The 16783-nt window shown below is 43.2% G+C and overlaps 1 protein-coding gene and 1 pseudogene across 3 annotated transcripts in view; both read right to left on the reverse strand.

The window, feature by feature from the left end:
• Positions 1-410: 410 nt before the first annotated feature.
• Positions 411-1867, reverse strand: LOC144798043 (thrombomodulin-like; annotated as a pseudogene).
• Positions 1868-7244: 5377 nt separating this feature from the next.
• Positions 7245-16783, reverse strand: part of LOC144797807 (dipeptidase 2-like) — a 516642-nt gene continuing 507103 nt past the window's right edge. For 2 of the 3 annotated variants that reach the window (XM_078668596.1, XM_078668597.1), the window contains one exon: positions 7496-7856. In XM_078668596.1, coding sequence (XP_078524722.1) covers positions 7641-7856 — 216 coding nt within the window. In that variant the 3' untranslated portion in view covers positions 7496-7640. Of the gene's footprint in view, positions 7857-16783 lie in introns of all 3 variants that reach the window. The other variant, XM_078668595.1, reaches the window with a different exon arrangement.

The following is a 16783-nucleotide window of genomic DNA, read 5'->3' on the forward strand; positions in this document are numbered from 1 at the left end:
TCCATTGGCTTGCGTCACCGTTTTTGCTAAACGGTGGCCTGCCATTGGAAATGAGGGTTTTTTGTTGACGCCCTTCCGCCACCGATCCGGACTGGGTCACCTGCTTTGCTGCTGTAGAAAAGCACTTTATCTTTATGGGGCCATGTGTTTCTAATTAGAAACACCTGGCCCCATAAAGACAAGAGATCTATACTTGTTAAAAGTCCGGTTCTGGTGAAGGCGCATTGTCTAAGCGCTTGCTGGGCTCAAGGGGATACCGCGGGCCTGTCTTTGTGGCCCCAACTCCTAGGGAGTCTGTCCTCATAGCTCACCTTCCTCATGAGACTATCTGCTTGGCTCACCCTTGGAGCGAGGGTCCGTGCGTCTGCAATAGGTTCTAGTCTTTCCAGGCATGGTTTCTCCCATGCCTCCTAAAGTTTCTGGTGCGAGGGGGTGCCCAGGGTGATCTGTCTCAGCACCACGCATTTCTCGGCGTGTTTACATTTGCAGTCCATCACCGCGTGCACGCTGTGCTTCCTGATCCTGTGGAAGACAATGGTAATGAGGACGGACAAGATGCCCACCGCGATGCCAATCATGATGCCCAGGTGAAGGGGCCCCATGTGGAGGTGGTGTGGTCCTGGGTACTGCTGTGGGGGTGATGACATCTTCGGAGCTCCCTTCCTCGTCGCCATAGAGTTTACAGGACAGTAGGTCGGCTTGCAAAGTGTACCCGGGCCGGCAGAACCACCGGAAGGAGCCGGGAGGTGTTGTCACAGGCCTAGTCACAGTACTCCGAGAGGCACTTGTCAATATCCACACAGACCGTTCTAGGTGTACCCTCCACACTGAACGCTTGCAGCACGCTGGCATCGCCTTTTTGAATGATGTACCTCGGGGGCAGTGACAGGATTCCATGGTGTGTGGGTCACACTCCGCCGGGCACTCGCTGCTATTGCAGAATATCTAGCACTTGCTGGGATCGCGAGAGTCTACGCTGTACCCCGGGTCACAATCACACCTGTAGGTGCCAGGCAGGTTGATGCAGTTCTGTTCACACACCTGGCTGTAGCACTCATCAATGTCCTCACACTTGTTATCGAACATTTCGTAGCCCAGGTGGCAGAGGCAGTGGAACCCCCCCCACTGTGTTCTCGCACTGCTGATTGTATTTGTTCTTGTTCACCTGGCAGCCGTCGACGTTGTGGCAGCTGGTGCCATCTTTGCCCAGTTCATACCCTTCCTGGCACATACACTGTGGCACATTGTTGGTGGTGTTGAGGCAGCAGAGCAGGGCGCCCCTGTGGCTGGAGCAGGGGTTGGGGGGGCAGGACGCTTTGCTGTCCATCCTTAGCCAACTCCAAGCCCTGGGGGCAGGTGGCAATGCCAGACTCCTCTCGACCGCTGTGGCTGCAGCCTCCATTCTCCACCTCGCAGTGCCAGGGTCCTGGGCTCTGGGAGACCCATCTCGTGGTGTCCTGGCCTCGGCAGTGAAGCTCCAATCCGTGAGGAGATATTGAGGCCACCGTGTCAGGGGGCAGCACCATGAGTCGCTACCATTAGCTCTGAAGGGGGTCACCTAGGTCACCGTGAGGCCAGAGCCAAGGATTAAGGGGCTGCAAGTGCCCGTATAGGTGAACTCGCACAGGAAACCTTGGCTTCGGCTCTCGCAGTCCCTTTCCCACCAAGCCCGACGACTCTGCATGGTTACGCAGCGCTGTGAGCAGCTGCTCCCAGCTCCAGGGGCTTTCCAGTTGGTGTAGTCTGTGTTGGAGTCTTCGGTGACTCACTGGAAGCCACGCAGAGGCCCTGGAAGGTCAGGACAGGAGCCGGTTCGAGTAGTGTGAGGCTGGCGGAGCCCTATCCGCAGTGCATGGTTCACCATCATCTCGGCTTCAGACGCACGGCGCCTGCCCCACGATTAGTGTAGCTACAAAGAGCCAATCGCTCCTCCCCTCAATGCAATAGATGTTTCACACTGTGTTTCTGACTGAAAGCGCTTTCAGTGCGCCGAGAGTGCCCAACACCCATCAACTCTGCTTCAGATGCGCAGTGTCTGCCCCACAATCAGTGTACCTACAAAGCTCCATCCGCTCCTCCCCTTATTGCCATAGATGTTTTTCAGACTTAGTTTCTGCCTCGCTTCAGGCGCACAGCACCTTCCTGCGATGAGGGTACCTCTGAAGCTCCCCCCCTCACAAGGAAAAAATTACCATTTCGTCTCCCTTGGAAGTCACAATTTTTTTTTTTTTTTTTTAACTGTTTCAGAAATTTAAATGCGCAGGACAAAAGCTGATTAGCATTCTTTGTATCTAGATTTGCATCCATGCTCTCATTTGTGATTTTTAGCTGCACGTGATGAGGATTTGTAACTTTTGTTGTCAGATCCAAAAGACTCATTTACCCACTTATTTGTTTCTACTCCGACGCTGAAATAAGTAAACACATCGGAAAATGCACAGGGAGGTGTGGCAACGAGCAATCCGCATCGCCTCGCATCTTTATTTATTTCTAAATGGCAACGCTTTGACTTTAAACACGCCTTTCATTGTGTAAGAACGGAGTCGCTTTCACTATGGATTTGCATTTTTTTATTTCACACTGGCAAACAAATTGATTTGCTTTTCCGAAGGTGCTAGGCCAACAGCTGGTTGTTCTCCAGTACCCAGATCACCCCTCCCGCTGTTCACTGTTAACCCAATTTGCTCTTCTGTCCCAGGCTCTCATCTCCCCACCCCTACTCCACCCTGACCTACTTCCCTTCCTGCTGTCTCCTGAGCACCGATCACTTGATTTACAGCCTCAATAGCTGTAACTCTAATTTACTAAAAACAAAACTGCCGCTGCAAATAAAATAACCTGCATAAAAATATTACCACTACTTCATTGATCTCTCTCTGCTCTTCTTGTCACACTGTCCCTCTTTTCACATTGTCACACTGTCCCTCCTTTCACCAGAGTCTCTCGTCTTCTTAGTGGACGACTCCTTTCACCCCAGCCTTTCACTGTCTTCTAATAGCACTCCACTCCGCTACTTCATGGGCTATCCCTTCCCTCGCCATTCTGTCCCTCCTTTCACCAATGGATCTACATTTCTCACCAGTCACTTATTTCATCACCAACTTTGTTTCTCATTGTGACACTCCCCACCAGCACTTCACAGGCTTTACCTATTTTAGGTCTCGCCTGGTGCTGGCAGTGCGCATGCGATGCTCTTGCCTTGTGAGGGCTTCTTGGAATCAATAAGATTCCAGAAGCTCTCTTTCTGCTCCGTCCGTGTTTTGCATTGGTGCGTGTCATTTTGCATCACCAATTATGCAAAACCGGGTTTTATCATTGTCCAGGAGAATTTTTAGTTCCTCCTGGTTACCACCATGTCTGCTTTTGGCCCCACCCAGCGGAATTGCAACTTTTACTGGTGGCGGGAGACCATGTCTCCTAATTAGCCGCTATGCACTTTTTTTTGCATTCGGCTATGGCAAAGGCAGCTGCATGTTTATTTTTGCATTGAGCTTTCACTTATAGTGAAAGCGTGATGCATTTTTACTGCACTTTATATAAGCTACACGCAAGGACAATTTACCTTGCATGTAAACTGCAGGCAGTGCAACCATCTCGGCGGTGCTTCTGTGTATGCGTAAATGGCGTGCAGCCTGACATTCCACTGACCAGAGTCTCTGTATGCACCAATATTTCAGCGAGCTGCTTGTTTCCACATTGCTGCTGGTCCCGCCCTCCAAAACCGTCCTGGGCTCGCCCACTTCCTCACTGTCTGCCTGGGATAGATTGTAGGAATACAGGTGCTACTTTACATCAGTGTGGAAGTCGCTTGTCTGACCCTTGTCCCCGTCTCTCTCTTTTTAGATCTTAAGTTTTCACCCCTCTCTTTCCCAGGGCCACCTCTCCCGAGCGCCCTACCAGGGGTTCTCTATTTTCCCCCAAGGCTCCACCCCCTGCTCTGGACGCTCCTACTTGGCTGTAGATACTTAGCCCCGCAACGCCTTGCCAAGGAACGGGCTCTGGAGAATAATCTTCTAGGAGCTAGAGCTGCGAAAAGTGAAATACCATCCTTTATGGGACAGGGAGCAGGTGAGGAGCAGCGGCCAGTAGTCTGGAGAGCAGGTTTAAAACATGGGTTGGGGGTTACAGCGACCTGGGATGGGGAACTGGGGCCGCTACTCCGTATAGCTCCTGAATGTTCCCATGCATTGTGTGCACCTTCAGATAGTTATAACTTTGTAGCCAGCATCATATACACATATATATATTTTTTACATTTCTCTATAGCGTGCACTCAAGGCAAAGGTATCGTAACGCTTTGTGAGCACCCTTTACACAAGGACACATTCGTTTTTGTAGCCACAGGAGATAGTGAGTTGCCCAGAATCTCAGGACCTTGAGCCAATGCCGACACCCGAACGTGGTTCCCCAATTACAATCTCGGCAGAGTGGGCAGCTCTGGGGTTACACCACATCCTGTCCCCTAATGGAATGTGCCTTGCTCAGCTGCCACAATTGGAGTGAGGGATTTCGAGTGTGGGGTGGAGGGATTGGTAGCAAGAAGCTGAATTTGCCCTTCTCCTTCAGCCTAATAAGGCCCAGCACCCCCCCACACTTGCTTTGTTATTCACTTCACATGTCTATTGTCCACTTGAGCTCCTCCAGGCAGCCAAGGCCTCTTCCTTAATGGCCTCAGTGAATGGTGTAAACAAGGCATTTGGGTATTTAGGTGACTTAAATAATCAGTGATGGACTTTGATGCTGCACGTGACGTTGCGGTCCTGGTATCCTTTAATAGTGCACATCTGACACTTGTAGTTGTTCGGTGATTTTGTGTATTCATTGTTGTATGGGATGCGTATTTCCTAATTGCTGTTTTTTGTGGGGGCAATGAACACCTTTACTTATACCCTTTATACATGCTAAGTGTTCCAGTGTACAGCTGTACATGAGTACTCTTGTGTGACATATAGTTTTATCTAAAGAGTTCTGAGGAGCATTGAAAATGCAATAGCTCTTGCCTTTATTTAAGTTAAAGCCATTTGATTTGCTAATGGTATTGTATAGCAAAGCAAATGGCTTTAACTTAATGAAAGGCAAGACCTATTGCTTTTTTAATGCTTGTTATCCTGGCCCTCCCTTCTCCAGAGTCGCTGCTTCATACCAGACTCTTCTTTTCACCTCAGCTTGTCATCTCTCCTAATGGTACCCGACCACCCCTGGTCCTCCTGCCCTTCTGCTCTCCTCGTTACCCTGTACCTCCCTTCATCAGAGGCTGGCTCTTTTTTTATTTCCCATTAGCTCATTCTCCAGTGCCACAGGATCATAACAAAATCATATAAATCTACTGAAAATAAAGTAAACATCATTGTCAATGCCAATAGCTCCAACTTTAACAAATGCGAGACCTATTGCATTGTAAAAGCTTGTTATAAATCCTCATTGATTGTTTGGTAGGCCCTCATTATGAAAGGTGCGGTGCTTGAGACAATAATTATTGGACCTGATAAAATCTGACACCACTGGTATGGAATTTATTGGGTCTGATAAATAACTTTCACTCAACAGTTCTGTCCCATGATAGTAGAAACTGAATAGGAATGCTGAATTTGGTGGTCAGCGCACAAAAATCTGCATGTCCGGTTAATATGTGTGCTTGTTTGCCTGAGAGGTTTGGCATAAAAGCAGAGAGTGTGGCGTTAGCTGGCAGGCTCTTCAATGGGATTTGTGTGGTTACCACACATCGCAATATCCTAGCCACTCCTAATTAGAGCAATACAGTTATGCATGCCTTAAAATAAATTCTCCTAAAGTTTTATCGGAAGGTGTAGCAATAGAAACCCATTCATTTATTATAATCATGTGGTTAGTATACCAAATATGTGGCAAAAACAACATATTAGATCCACAATTGTTTGTTTTTTGAAGCATTTCTACAGTGGCGGTGTATAGCATTACAACAGAGACGCATGAAAACTCTATTAGCTTGATAATTATATTTAAACGTGTTGTATGTAGATGCCGGAGTGTAGATCTTGGAAATAAAGTGGACAGGAGACATTAGATATTTAAATTCCTAATTCGGTAGTTAGTAATTTGGAAGTAGGTGGGTCAGTAGATAAGGCTTGTCAGTAAAATTTAAGTGTGTGTCACTGGGAAAGGATGAGATGTGTCAATCCTCAGGAGCAAGAAGGCTGAAAGATCTGAATCTGGATGTGTACGGCAGATCAGAAGGTAGTTACTAGTTTACTTTTGGCCAGGTACGTACATATCAAGAGGGGTGTGGTAAGGTATTATTGAGTGTTCCAATGCATGATATTGTAAACAGTTTAAATAAAGCCTAGCATGTTGCAGAGAGCCATCCAACCTTATGTCATTAGTAGGAAGCAGTGGTCTGTCTAGGTAGATTTAAGAGAGTTTCAATGATGAATTAGAGGGCCTTGTCTAGGGTGAACAACCTTTACAACGAAACTTTTACAACGCACTACCATTACAACGCGGTCATTACAACGCAAACCATTACAACGCATTGCGCTGGGGGCGCTCTAGGATAGGGAATAAGTTTAATTTACTATCCAACACCTTCCCTAGTGTCCACGGGGACTGGTGTTGGAATAGTAAATTAAACTTTTCACTATCCAGCACCCCAAAGCGCTATGCGTTGTAATGGATTGCAATGTAAAAACCGCGTTGTAATAGCCTGCGTTGTAACGTCATACATCCCTTGTCTAGTAGCAGGACCGCAATTTGAGAAGGGCGAAACCATTGCATTAATCAGGTTTGCTCATGACTAAAGCATTTATTAAGCATTTTACTGTCAAAAAGGGATGTGGGTTGTGCAAATATTTACTATCTAGTAGCTTGTTGCAGCGGATAGGGCTGAGAATTTTAACTGACCAAAAAATAGACATACATACACATTTGTATTTTTAGCAGCGTGGCAATAGTCTGACTATTGCACAACCAATGGAAAAACTTGGATCGTTTCTGGATTCCAAATGATTGTTCGCTGTAGTCCACTAATCTTCCAACTTTCACAATTTTCGAGAATTTTGCTAGAGAAAGTGAGACTTGTTTTAGATGAGTGGGCGCATCTGCAAACAGTTTCTACTATGTTGCCATCATTAAAAAAACACAAGCAAATGAGTCACAGAATATGCCCTGATTTTTAAGAGCACTAACTGCTAGATTACTCAAATTATTTAGTGGTTCCAAACCGCTGTAGTCCATTTCCAATAAATGACAAATACTTTTAGAGACCAATAGCACACCTTTCCATCAGTTTATTCTCTCTTCTTGTAGGTCATTTTCCAATTATTTTTTATTTGTCGGGTTGCTTTATTTTTGTCCTTAGATTGATTGCATTAACATTTTTAACATGCAAGCACCCAATTTTTAGCTGTGGACCACCATAGAAAATCAACAGCTTTATGGTCCACTGATATCATTAGTGCAAATGTTGAGGTAGATGACACAATGGTCGAACTTAGCCACAAGTGATCTACTGTAAAGCATTGCAATCAACATTTTCGATAGTTTATATACATTGATAAAACAATTTAATCTAAATGTTCAATGATGTACAGTGCTATGTTTATTGAAGTGTAATAACTTGAATGTGAAAAAAGCTAATTGTAGATACTTCCTAATTGCACACTCATTCATTGTACTGTCATCAGTTGCAAACATATACATGTGAGCATAGTGACAATTGTTATTACAGAAGACACATCCCTTTCTTGAGAGTTTTTTCCTGATATAGTATTATGTTTCTTATTGGCTAGGGTAACTTTTGCTAAATTCAAACGACATGGATTATCCACTTCATTAATTGGAATTTCTGCCTCTTCTGGCTTCAAGTTGCTGTTGTCTCTGACCTGTAGATAGACAAAACAAATCATCCCTGAAAAAAGAGTAATCCCTGTAGAGTATATTGCAGCATACACATTTTTTGGTATTCATTTATATTCTTGCTTAGACAGTATTAAATATCTTAAAATCTGTGTTATTTCCTGGGAAACACTAAATAGACATCTTAGCGCCTTCATTTCCTGAGTCTTTGTTAATCTTCAATAGCAGTCTACTGCATTATCAGGAATTATGTTGGTTACAAAAATGTTTTAGTTTTTTTTAAAGTTGTTGTCTTGGGTGTGTAAAATAGATCCTAGTAGGTAGTTAATCACCATTACCCTCTCCTTCACTTCAGGTCCCTTTCATAATCAGTTTTCCATATCAAAATAGCAGTCAGCCAATTATCAGTTTCTGAATAATAGCGAACGATCAAAGATGTAGTAGTAAATGTGTTAATAGCAAGATACGATCTCTTAAAAGTAGCGTGAAGCATTATTGAATCAGAAACTACTTGATGCAGGAATTGAAGTCTGTTTGCTGAGCACAAGTTAAATCTAGAAAACTAGGAAGTAAAACTAAAAAAACGAAGGAAGTTCTGGTTAATATGTGGTGGCTGAATATGTTGTAGTAGACAGAGTAAAATGTGCATATCCTTTAGGAGGACTTTAATTAATTGTATGATTGTCATTAGTAATTCAACCTTTTGTTGTGTTGACATTTTTTATTGAATTTTACAATAAAATACATTAGGAGAACAAGAAAAGGGGGCAAGATGGTGGCCGGTCACTCGGCCGAGTGAGCTGGCCATCTCTCCTGTCGAGACCTGTGCTGATAGCGGCTCTGGACACTGCAATATTCCAAGTAGCTGACTTTTTGAGTGGAAAGAAAACTGCTTGATGTTACCTACCGTTGGAACCAGTGAACCTCCCATAGCCGGATTGGATGTTGTGGATGCACTGGGGAAGGCAGAGTTGGTTCTGGAGGGCTCTGCTTCCCTGTTGGCTGGCGTCCCAAGCTCTTTGCGGCTCAACCCTTGTTCGGTCTTTGTTTCCCGACTTGAAGGAGGGAACTGCAAGGATGCCGCCAAAGACAAACAGCAAGGGAGTGAGAGGATGCGGTTCGGCTGCGGGCCCCGAACAAACTGGGAAATTGGCACTTGCAGGCAACAGAGCCAGAGGAGGCTCTGTGATTACGACCCCCAGATCTGGAACAGAGATGACAAACTGAGGCGAGCAGCAGAAAATTCCAAAGAACGGAGCCGTAACACGCGGTAAGCAAACTATACCGGCGTTGTTTAAGGCTCAGTCAGCTAAAAGCAAAACAATAGGCAATTCTGCAAATTCCGCTAATCCTGCTGTGGGTAATGCTGGAAGATCTCCTTCAGGGAAAGCTAAAGTTGGGGACTCTTCGCTACAAGGGGAGAAGGCGGTGAAAGGGTACCGGACTCTGGACATCAGCATGGTCGGAGGTGGGGGAGCAATAGGTGAGATCTCACCCCGGGGGGGGGGGAAGAACTGGGCGCAGGGGGTCTCATTGCTGAATCTTTGAATCCCACAGTCAATCCTGTTGAAACTCGGGTCACGGAAAAAACAGCAGCAATGGCAAAAATGGATGGTCCAACTCTACCATTAACACTGCAATCCCAATGCATCTTGGGAGATGAAGTCCAGATAATCAATGGATTGGGTACTGGTAGGGAAGACTTAGACTCAGATCTGCATAACAACATGGTTACCCTGAGAGATGACAATGACTCTAATTGTAGAGAGGAGCAGGTTATGGATAAGTTTTTTTCTCTCTGATCATTCCAACTCTTCAGAAGATGAAAGTCAGGGCAATGATTGGGCTCGTGAAGGGAGTGACACGAGTAGTCTGCACTGGGAAGAAGAGTCAGATAGATCCTTGTCTACTCTTGAAACAATCAAAAAAGTGCCTACCCTGGCCAGCAGGGCTGAGGGGGCCACCTGTAGTATGATATGGGACTACTCTTTTTCTCCAAACCTAGGAGAGAATCAAGCTGTTGAGGGGAAAAGAGATTCAGGCTGAATCTGGCAGTACGATGCAATGCACTGAAGAAATAACTTTGGCTACGATATATCAAGTGATCATGGCCCATCGGGAGGATACTAGGGCTGAGAGCTCTCGGACACAAGGAGCCTGTAGAAAGTTGCAAAATTCAATTCGAAGAATCACCAAGACTTGTGCAGATTTTGCAACTGGAATCGGGGAGGAGAAAGCTAGGATATCTCAATTGGAGGATGAGCTAAACACGCAGAAAAAGAAGACCGAGTCAATGCAAACGTTAAGGGATGATACACTGATGAAACTGACTGACTTAGAAAATTGTGCTAGACGAAATAACTTGCGAATACTGGCACTCTAGCACTTGTTCAATTGACTATTTATGACAACTATAGTAACTTTGACAAGATTAAATTTCGCATTAAGTTCTCCTTTTTTTGCTGTAAAGTTGGCGGTAAAATCCTTGTGTCTTTTTGGATTCTAGAAGTAACTTTTAGGTATGGCAGATAGTATTAAATATATTAGAATTTGCTTTTTGAATTGCTGTGGCCTCAATGACAGGAAAAAGAGGGGTATATTAGCGAAACGTATTAGATATACGAGGATCGATGTATTATGTCTCGAGTAGACCCATATCCGTTGGAATAATCGAATGTGGTTAAAGGATTTAGGTCTCGATCTCCTTGCTTGCACCCGTCAAGCTACCAATACTCGAGGAGCTGCTATAATGGCAAGGCATGGGCTTTTAACTTGTAATCGAGTTAAGGAAGACAACTTAGGTAAATGGGCAATCGTAGAAGCAGTTATCAGGGGACATTGTACACTATTTGCTCTTTCTATGGTTCCAATTTAGAGGACCCTACTAGTCTTGGTCACTTAAATATTGAACTAGCTCTGTTGTCTCTCTTGATAGTTTTTTGTGTTGATTTTAACATTCATTTGAATGCCAGCTGTAATCTTCTAAGTAACGACTCCTATTCCGGACGAAGGTCAAGACTTTCAAGGCTTTACAGGGGTCATGCCAGGAACATGGATTGATGGATATTTGGCATAGTCAGCGTCAAACGGAATTCGGAGTTCTTTTCGGCCCCCCCCATAGAAATTTTGTTTGATTAGACTACTTTTTTGTCACCAATACAATAGCTGGAACAGTTACTTGTGAGCGTTTTCCAAGACTTATACCTGATCATAACCCTTTAGTGATCCAACTCCCGATTGGAAATAATGCACAAGTAATGACAACTTGGTCTTTTGACAGGAAGCTATTACTCGAATTAGAATACTGCCTATATATTTCAAAGTGGATTGTGGAATTTTTTAGAGGAGCCGGGGACTGCATCTGAGCTAAGATTATTTTTTCCAAAATTTCTATATCTGTTCCGGACAATACCTCTTGAATTTCCAGCTTCTTGTATCTCCAGAGCCAAACAAGTCTGCATCAGATTCTTATGGAGTTGCCATAAAGCTAAAGGAGCACCTAATGGTTAATCCTTCCAAGATGTAGGGGGGTTGGAGACTCCCGTCTCTCAGGCTTTACCATTGGGCAGCAGATGGGGACACTGCTGGGCGGAAGTAAGGTGTCAGTCCCTGAACCAGTTAAACCTACAATATTTGAGCTTTTATTAGGGGACGAAGCACCAAATTGCTTAGCCAGAATCATCTAACCAAGTTATTACAAGAAAACAAAGTTCAAAATAATTCAATCAGCATTTTCAATATGGAAAAAAATGAGGCGACAGTTGGGCGTTTCGAATCTGAATACGTATACCCCTTGTTAATATATGGTCTGTTACTGCCAATTTTCAAGGACCAAATAGCTAGAAGGTGGGGTGCCCTCGGAGTTAACGTTTTGGAGACTTTTTTAGTAATGGGAAATTCGCTATTTTTCTTAATTTCAAGAAAAATATTGGCTCTCCACAAGACATTTCTTTAAGTTTTTACAAATTAGAAGTTTCCTGACTAAAACTATGACACAGGGAAGTGGTATTACGCTAAGATACCGTTGGTGGATATTATAGCATCTAAATCCAACCTTGGGAAAATCTATCAAACCCTACTTTCCACTCTCCCTGGCGATTTAGCCACTCAGAATTTCAGATGGGACATTAAACTTGCTTAGGGCAGTACGGATTTGGAAGCTTCTATTGAATTGGCTAACTAGATTTGAATAACTGGCAGTCTGAGAGCACAATATTACATGTCCATTTTTGATTTATATTATACCCCATGAAAAATTGCTAAATGGTCCGGGTCACGGGGAAAGACATGTTGTAGGTGTGGGCTTCTAGCTGCCAATACGATCCACATGTTTTTTAGTTGCCCAAAGTTGGCTAAATACCTGCAAGATATTGAATCTTTCCTGACTCAGATCCTCGGCAAGTCGCTTTTAATAAGATCTGGTTTAGCGATCCTGGGGATTGATCAGACTCAGAATTTTACGGGATGGACTAGGTCGGATATAGATTTAGTTTTCATGGCAATGGCTATTCTAAGTGCTAACATTACATCTCAATGGATCAGTCCTGACCCTCCCACGTTTATAAATTGGAGAGCTAGACTACTGGCCATATATTGTATGGATTTAGCCGTTTATAGACTCAAAGGTCGTAGGAAACAGGATATGGGTAAGAAGTTATGGGCACCAGTAACTAAATGAATTGGAGAATAATGCTGTTCCCTTTTTTCTTTTTTTGTTGTTGTTTTTGTTGTGGTTGTTTTACTTTTTCTCCCACTATGTTGACCTTGGTTAGTCAACCAGCTGCATTTGTTTAGTTTAAAAGTCCTATTGTCTTGTGTCTAGAATTACTGGTCATGTTAATTTAACTGAATACGTTGTATGACTTGTCACAACTACGGTCATTGTGTATCAAAAACATTAATTAAAAAAAGAACAAGAATAGGGAGGCTGTAATAAATTGTTAATAAATACATAAGTACTTCTATAAGGATAAAAGGTAATAATGCAAACATGACGTGCTGATGGATGAAACCGTATAAATATGGAATATATCAATAGGCATATTGTAAATAAATAATTAAATAGATATATAGTGGAAAAAGATAGAAGAAAAGAGCGGGGAGGGGCGGAGAATGTGAGAAAGGTAATACATATACAAATGACAAAAATAAGAAGTTGATAAAGCTTATATTAATTGATGAAATATAAATAGATCAAAGATAAATATGAGCCAATGACTATACATGAGATCATCATAAAAATGATAGAGAAAAGTGTTATCATAGAAAAATACTCACCTTGCAAAAGTTTAAGATAACATAGATCTGGGAGAAAATAGTGGAATAATGTAAGGAAGAGAAAAGGAGATGAAAATAAATATGAAGAATAATGTGGAGGGGTGGAACCAGAGTACAGAAATGTAGGGGAGAAAAATAGGAGGGGAGGAAAAGTAATGAGAAAAGAATATGGGAAAAGTGAAAGAGATAAAGCAAGTAATAGTAGGAAAGACTTAATAAACGAAGATGTAGAGCAAAGACTTAGTCTCCTTGATTGGGTGCAGTGAGAGGAACAGAAGAGTTAGTAGTATCATCAGCTTTTGCTTTTAAGAAAGGTGACCAGATCTGGAGAAATATGTCAGTTTGATCCTGAAGGCTATAGATCGTTTGTTTATGTGAAGCCGTGTGTATCATGGCCACTAAGCATTCTTCCTGTGAAGGTGGGGATGATGACTTTCAATGACGTAGAATACATATTTTAGCTTTAGCCAATGCAGTGTGGAAGAGACGGTGTTGTGGTTTAGAGAGCTTTGAAGAATTACGTATATCATGTAAAAGAATGTTGGCAGGTGTGAGTGGTAGATACACGGGCATTATGGAATGCAAGGTTTTACCAACATAGTTCCAAAAAGGTTGTACACTTGGGCATTCACAAATAATGTGAGTTGTGTCACACCCAGAATTGGAACATCTCCAACAAGCAGCATGCAAAAGTAGGCCAGCTTTATGCAATTTGACCGGTGACCAGTGCCAACCATGGAGTATTTTTAACAGACAAAATGTAAGCCTTGCTTCACGGATTCCTTTATGCAGACCCTCCAAGATCTAGCAATACGACCTTAAATATGTTTATCAATCTGCCCTGTGGGCTTGTGCACTAAGCCCACTACCGAGCATGGGACCACTGCAATTCTTGCCAAGCTATTATATTGCATACATAGAGAAACTAATATGTAGAAAGAAGACTTTGGAAATTGAATCAGAAGGCTGCAGAATACTGGTTATTAAATACAATGTCTCCATATTCTCTGCTAAGCAATTCCTCTGATAGAATTAGCATTGAGAGTTGCTTGACAGCAGGGATCCGATGTGAAGGAACTAATGGTCTGAAAAATGGTATATGTTGAATATGAAGAAAGCAGGATTATTGACAAAAAAAACACAGTTCACTTGGCGTGCCAATCACTGTTTACCTACCTAAGAAGCAGATAAAGCCTCACTGTTTTCGTCTGAGTCTATGGCAGCCTTGCATTATTCAGACCACATGTTACTCTGGCACTATTACTGGTGAGATGTGTCCAGAAAGAATTCAGCCTATGGCTATTCATTGTCCAAAGACCAAGAAACTGCTTGTGAATGGGCCATCATTGCAAAGTTCTGGAAATAAATGTTTGACTCTGTATCAAAATAATGGATAATTCAGTCTTCCTGTAATATAGCGTTGTCTCCTACCTTGGCAAGACTATCCTTGTAAGTCTCTTCACACTGTCAAGATTGTCTGGTTTCATGCAGATCCAAATCCCTTAGTGGCTCACAATGGCTGCAGGAGGAGTACTTTGCAGAACCTCTTTCGCATAACTAATGCTGAACCCAAAATCACAACAGCAACTTTCTTCGCACTAGAGTTCTTTAGGTCCAAGTTAGCTCTTGGCTTGTCTTCATACCAAGATTACATGAAATAGACTGCTGGTCTCTATGAAGGAACATGTCTGGAGATGCCCACTGCTTTTGCTGAGTATCCCAAGTACCGTGTCCTTAGATTAGAGCATTCATAGATCTAATAGAAACCTCTAACCATCCCTAGATGAGAGGGGTAAAGTGTACACTGGTCTGATCTAAGCCCATCTGGGAGAATAACAAGTGCGAAAATTAAAACACAGTGCCTACCATAAGCTAATGGAGACACAGTTAGCGCGGACCTATGTGCAGTACACATGCAACCAAAACTTGTGTCACAACAATGTCTTTCTTACTACACTGGCATCGAACCTATCAAAGAGACAAGATGACGCATAGCTCCAGCTCAGTTGGAAGAAGTAGTACAGGTGAAAAGACTACCCAGTATCTTGTTGGGGAATTAGATCAGTACAAGTTATAAAATTAATTTCTCCATTAGTGTTAATAAAGAATTAGGCATGGATGAAATTGTTATATGCAAGCAAATCTTGCATTAACCCCAATTATTTGTTCACCGGTATTTCACATATTTTCTGGGTATTGTTTGCTTAGTTCTGGTAGAAGTGTCTTGTGAGAATTGGCAAACGCAATGTGTGTAGCTGCTATAGGCACTGTTCATCACTTGATTTTACAATATGTAAGGACAATAAATTGAGGTGGTGTTTTGTCTTCTCTCACACAGTAGATGACCCTGAGGTCTAATAGATGTGAAACTCTGAATTCTCATGAGAATTATGCGTATTAGGTGTGTCAGCGAAGAATCCATTTATTGTTCAAAGTGAGACAATTACTTGGTGATATATTTACATAAAGTATGTCTATATAAATCACAGCTTATTTAATCAAGTTCAGCAAGAAATTAAAAATAAAGATATTTATGTGATAAATGTTAAAGTTTCAAGGAGACTCATAGTCCTATGACGAAAGGAACACATAACAAAAGGCTCCAGTGTTAAAGCAATATTAAATTGTTGTTGTTAATGGTCAGATGATGGCGTACTGCATAGGTGCTAATATCTGGTAATGTCATATTTCAGTGAAGGAGACCACCAACTAAAAATACCTACTGGAGGTCGCTTGTAGGTAGTTATAGTTAGGACTAGGCCTGGGCATGAAATATCGCTCCGCTTGCTGAGTTTCCAGAGTTTTTCCGCGCTCGCCAATGTTATGTTGACGAGCGGGAGCGTGGAAAATCTTACTCCGGACCACCTTCCGGTGAGATTTTTCAATGCGGGCGGTCGCGGATGGCCGCTACTGCTCACGTTGAGAAACCTTCCATTCACGTTGAGGATGCTGTCCCTCGAGTCGCACTTCGACTCAAGTGGCATAAAGAAGCAGCACCCTCTTGTGCTGCTCATGGTGCAGTTTGCGCTAAATATCCAGCATGGAACAAAAAACTGGCAATAAAGATCAGCATGAACGGCGTGACCTTACGCACTCCACCGCTTGTGGAACTCCTTGCAGTGTAGGTTTTTGGTCACTGTGCGAAGTTCTGCAAACTGCGCTCAGGCCTAGTTCCAGCATCAACATCAATGCCGTGATTGGCTGGCCGCAATCTGAGAGGAAAGTTGTGGCTGCCATTTTGTTAATTGAAAACCGTTTCAAGTGGGAAAAATAAAGTTAAAAGGTAATCGACGGGTTCTGTGTAGAGGTACACTGACCCAAAGGGGCTAATGGAGGGGTCTGTGAGGGACCCCTCCTGGGCAAGAAATTGTCAAAAAAACTTTTTATTTTAATCATGCGATGATTCCTCAGATCCTCCCCGGATGCTCACAGATTTGGGGGGGATTTAGGGAGGATCCGGGGACCCAATAAAAAAAAAAAATACTCATAGATCCACACACATATTCACCCTCACTCACACACCCAAACACACACCCACACAACCACTCACAAACCCATACAGCAACTCACAAACACGCACCCATGTAGCCACTCACAGATCCCCACAGCTTTTAAATACCCACTCACACAACTACACACACCAACTTACACACCCACTCACAGACCCGCAAAACCA

Source organism: Lissotriton helveticus, chromosome 12 (genome assembly GCF_964261635.1).
Source record: "Lissotriton helveticus chromosome 12, aLisHel1.1, whole genome shotgun sequence".
Classification (NCBI taxonomy): domain Eukaryota; kingdom Metazoa; phylum Chordata; class Amphibia; order Caudata; family Salamandridae; genus Lissotriton; species Lissotriton helveticus.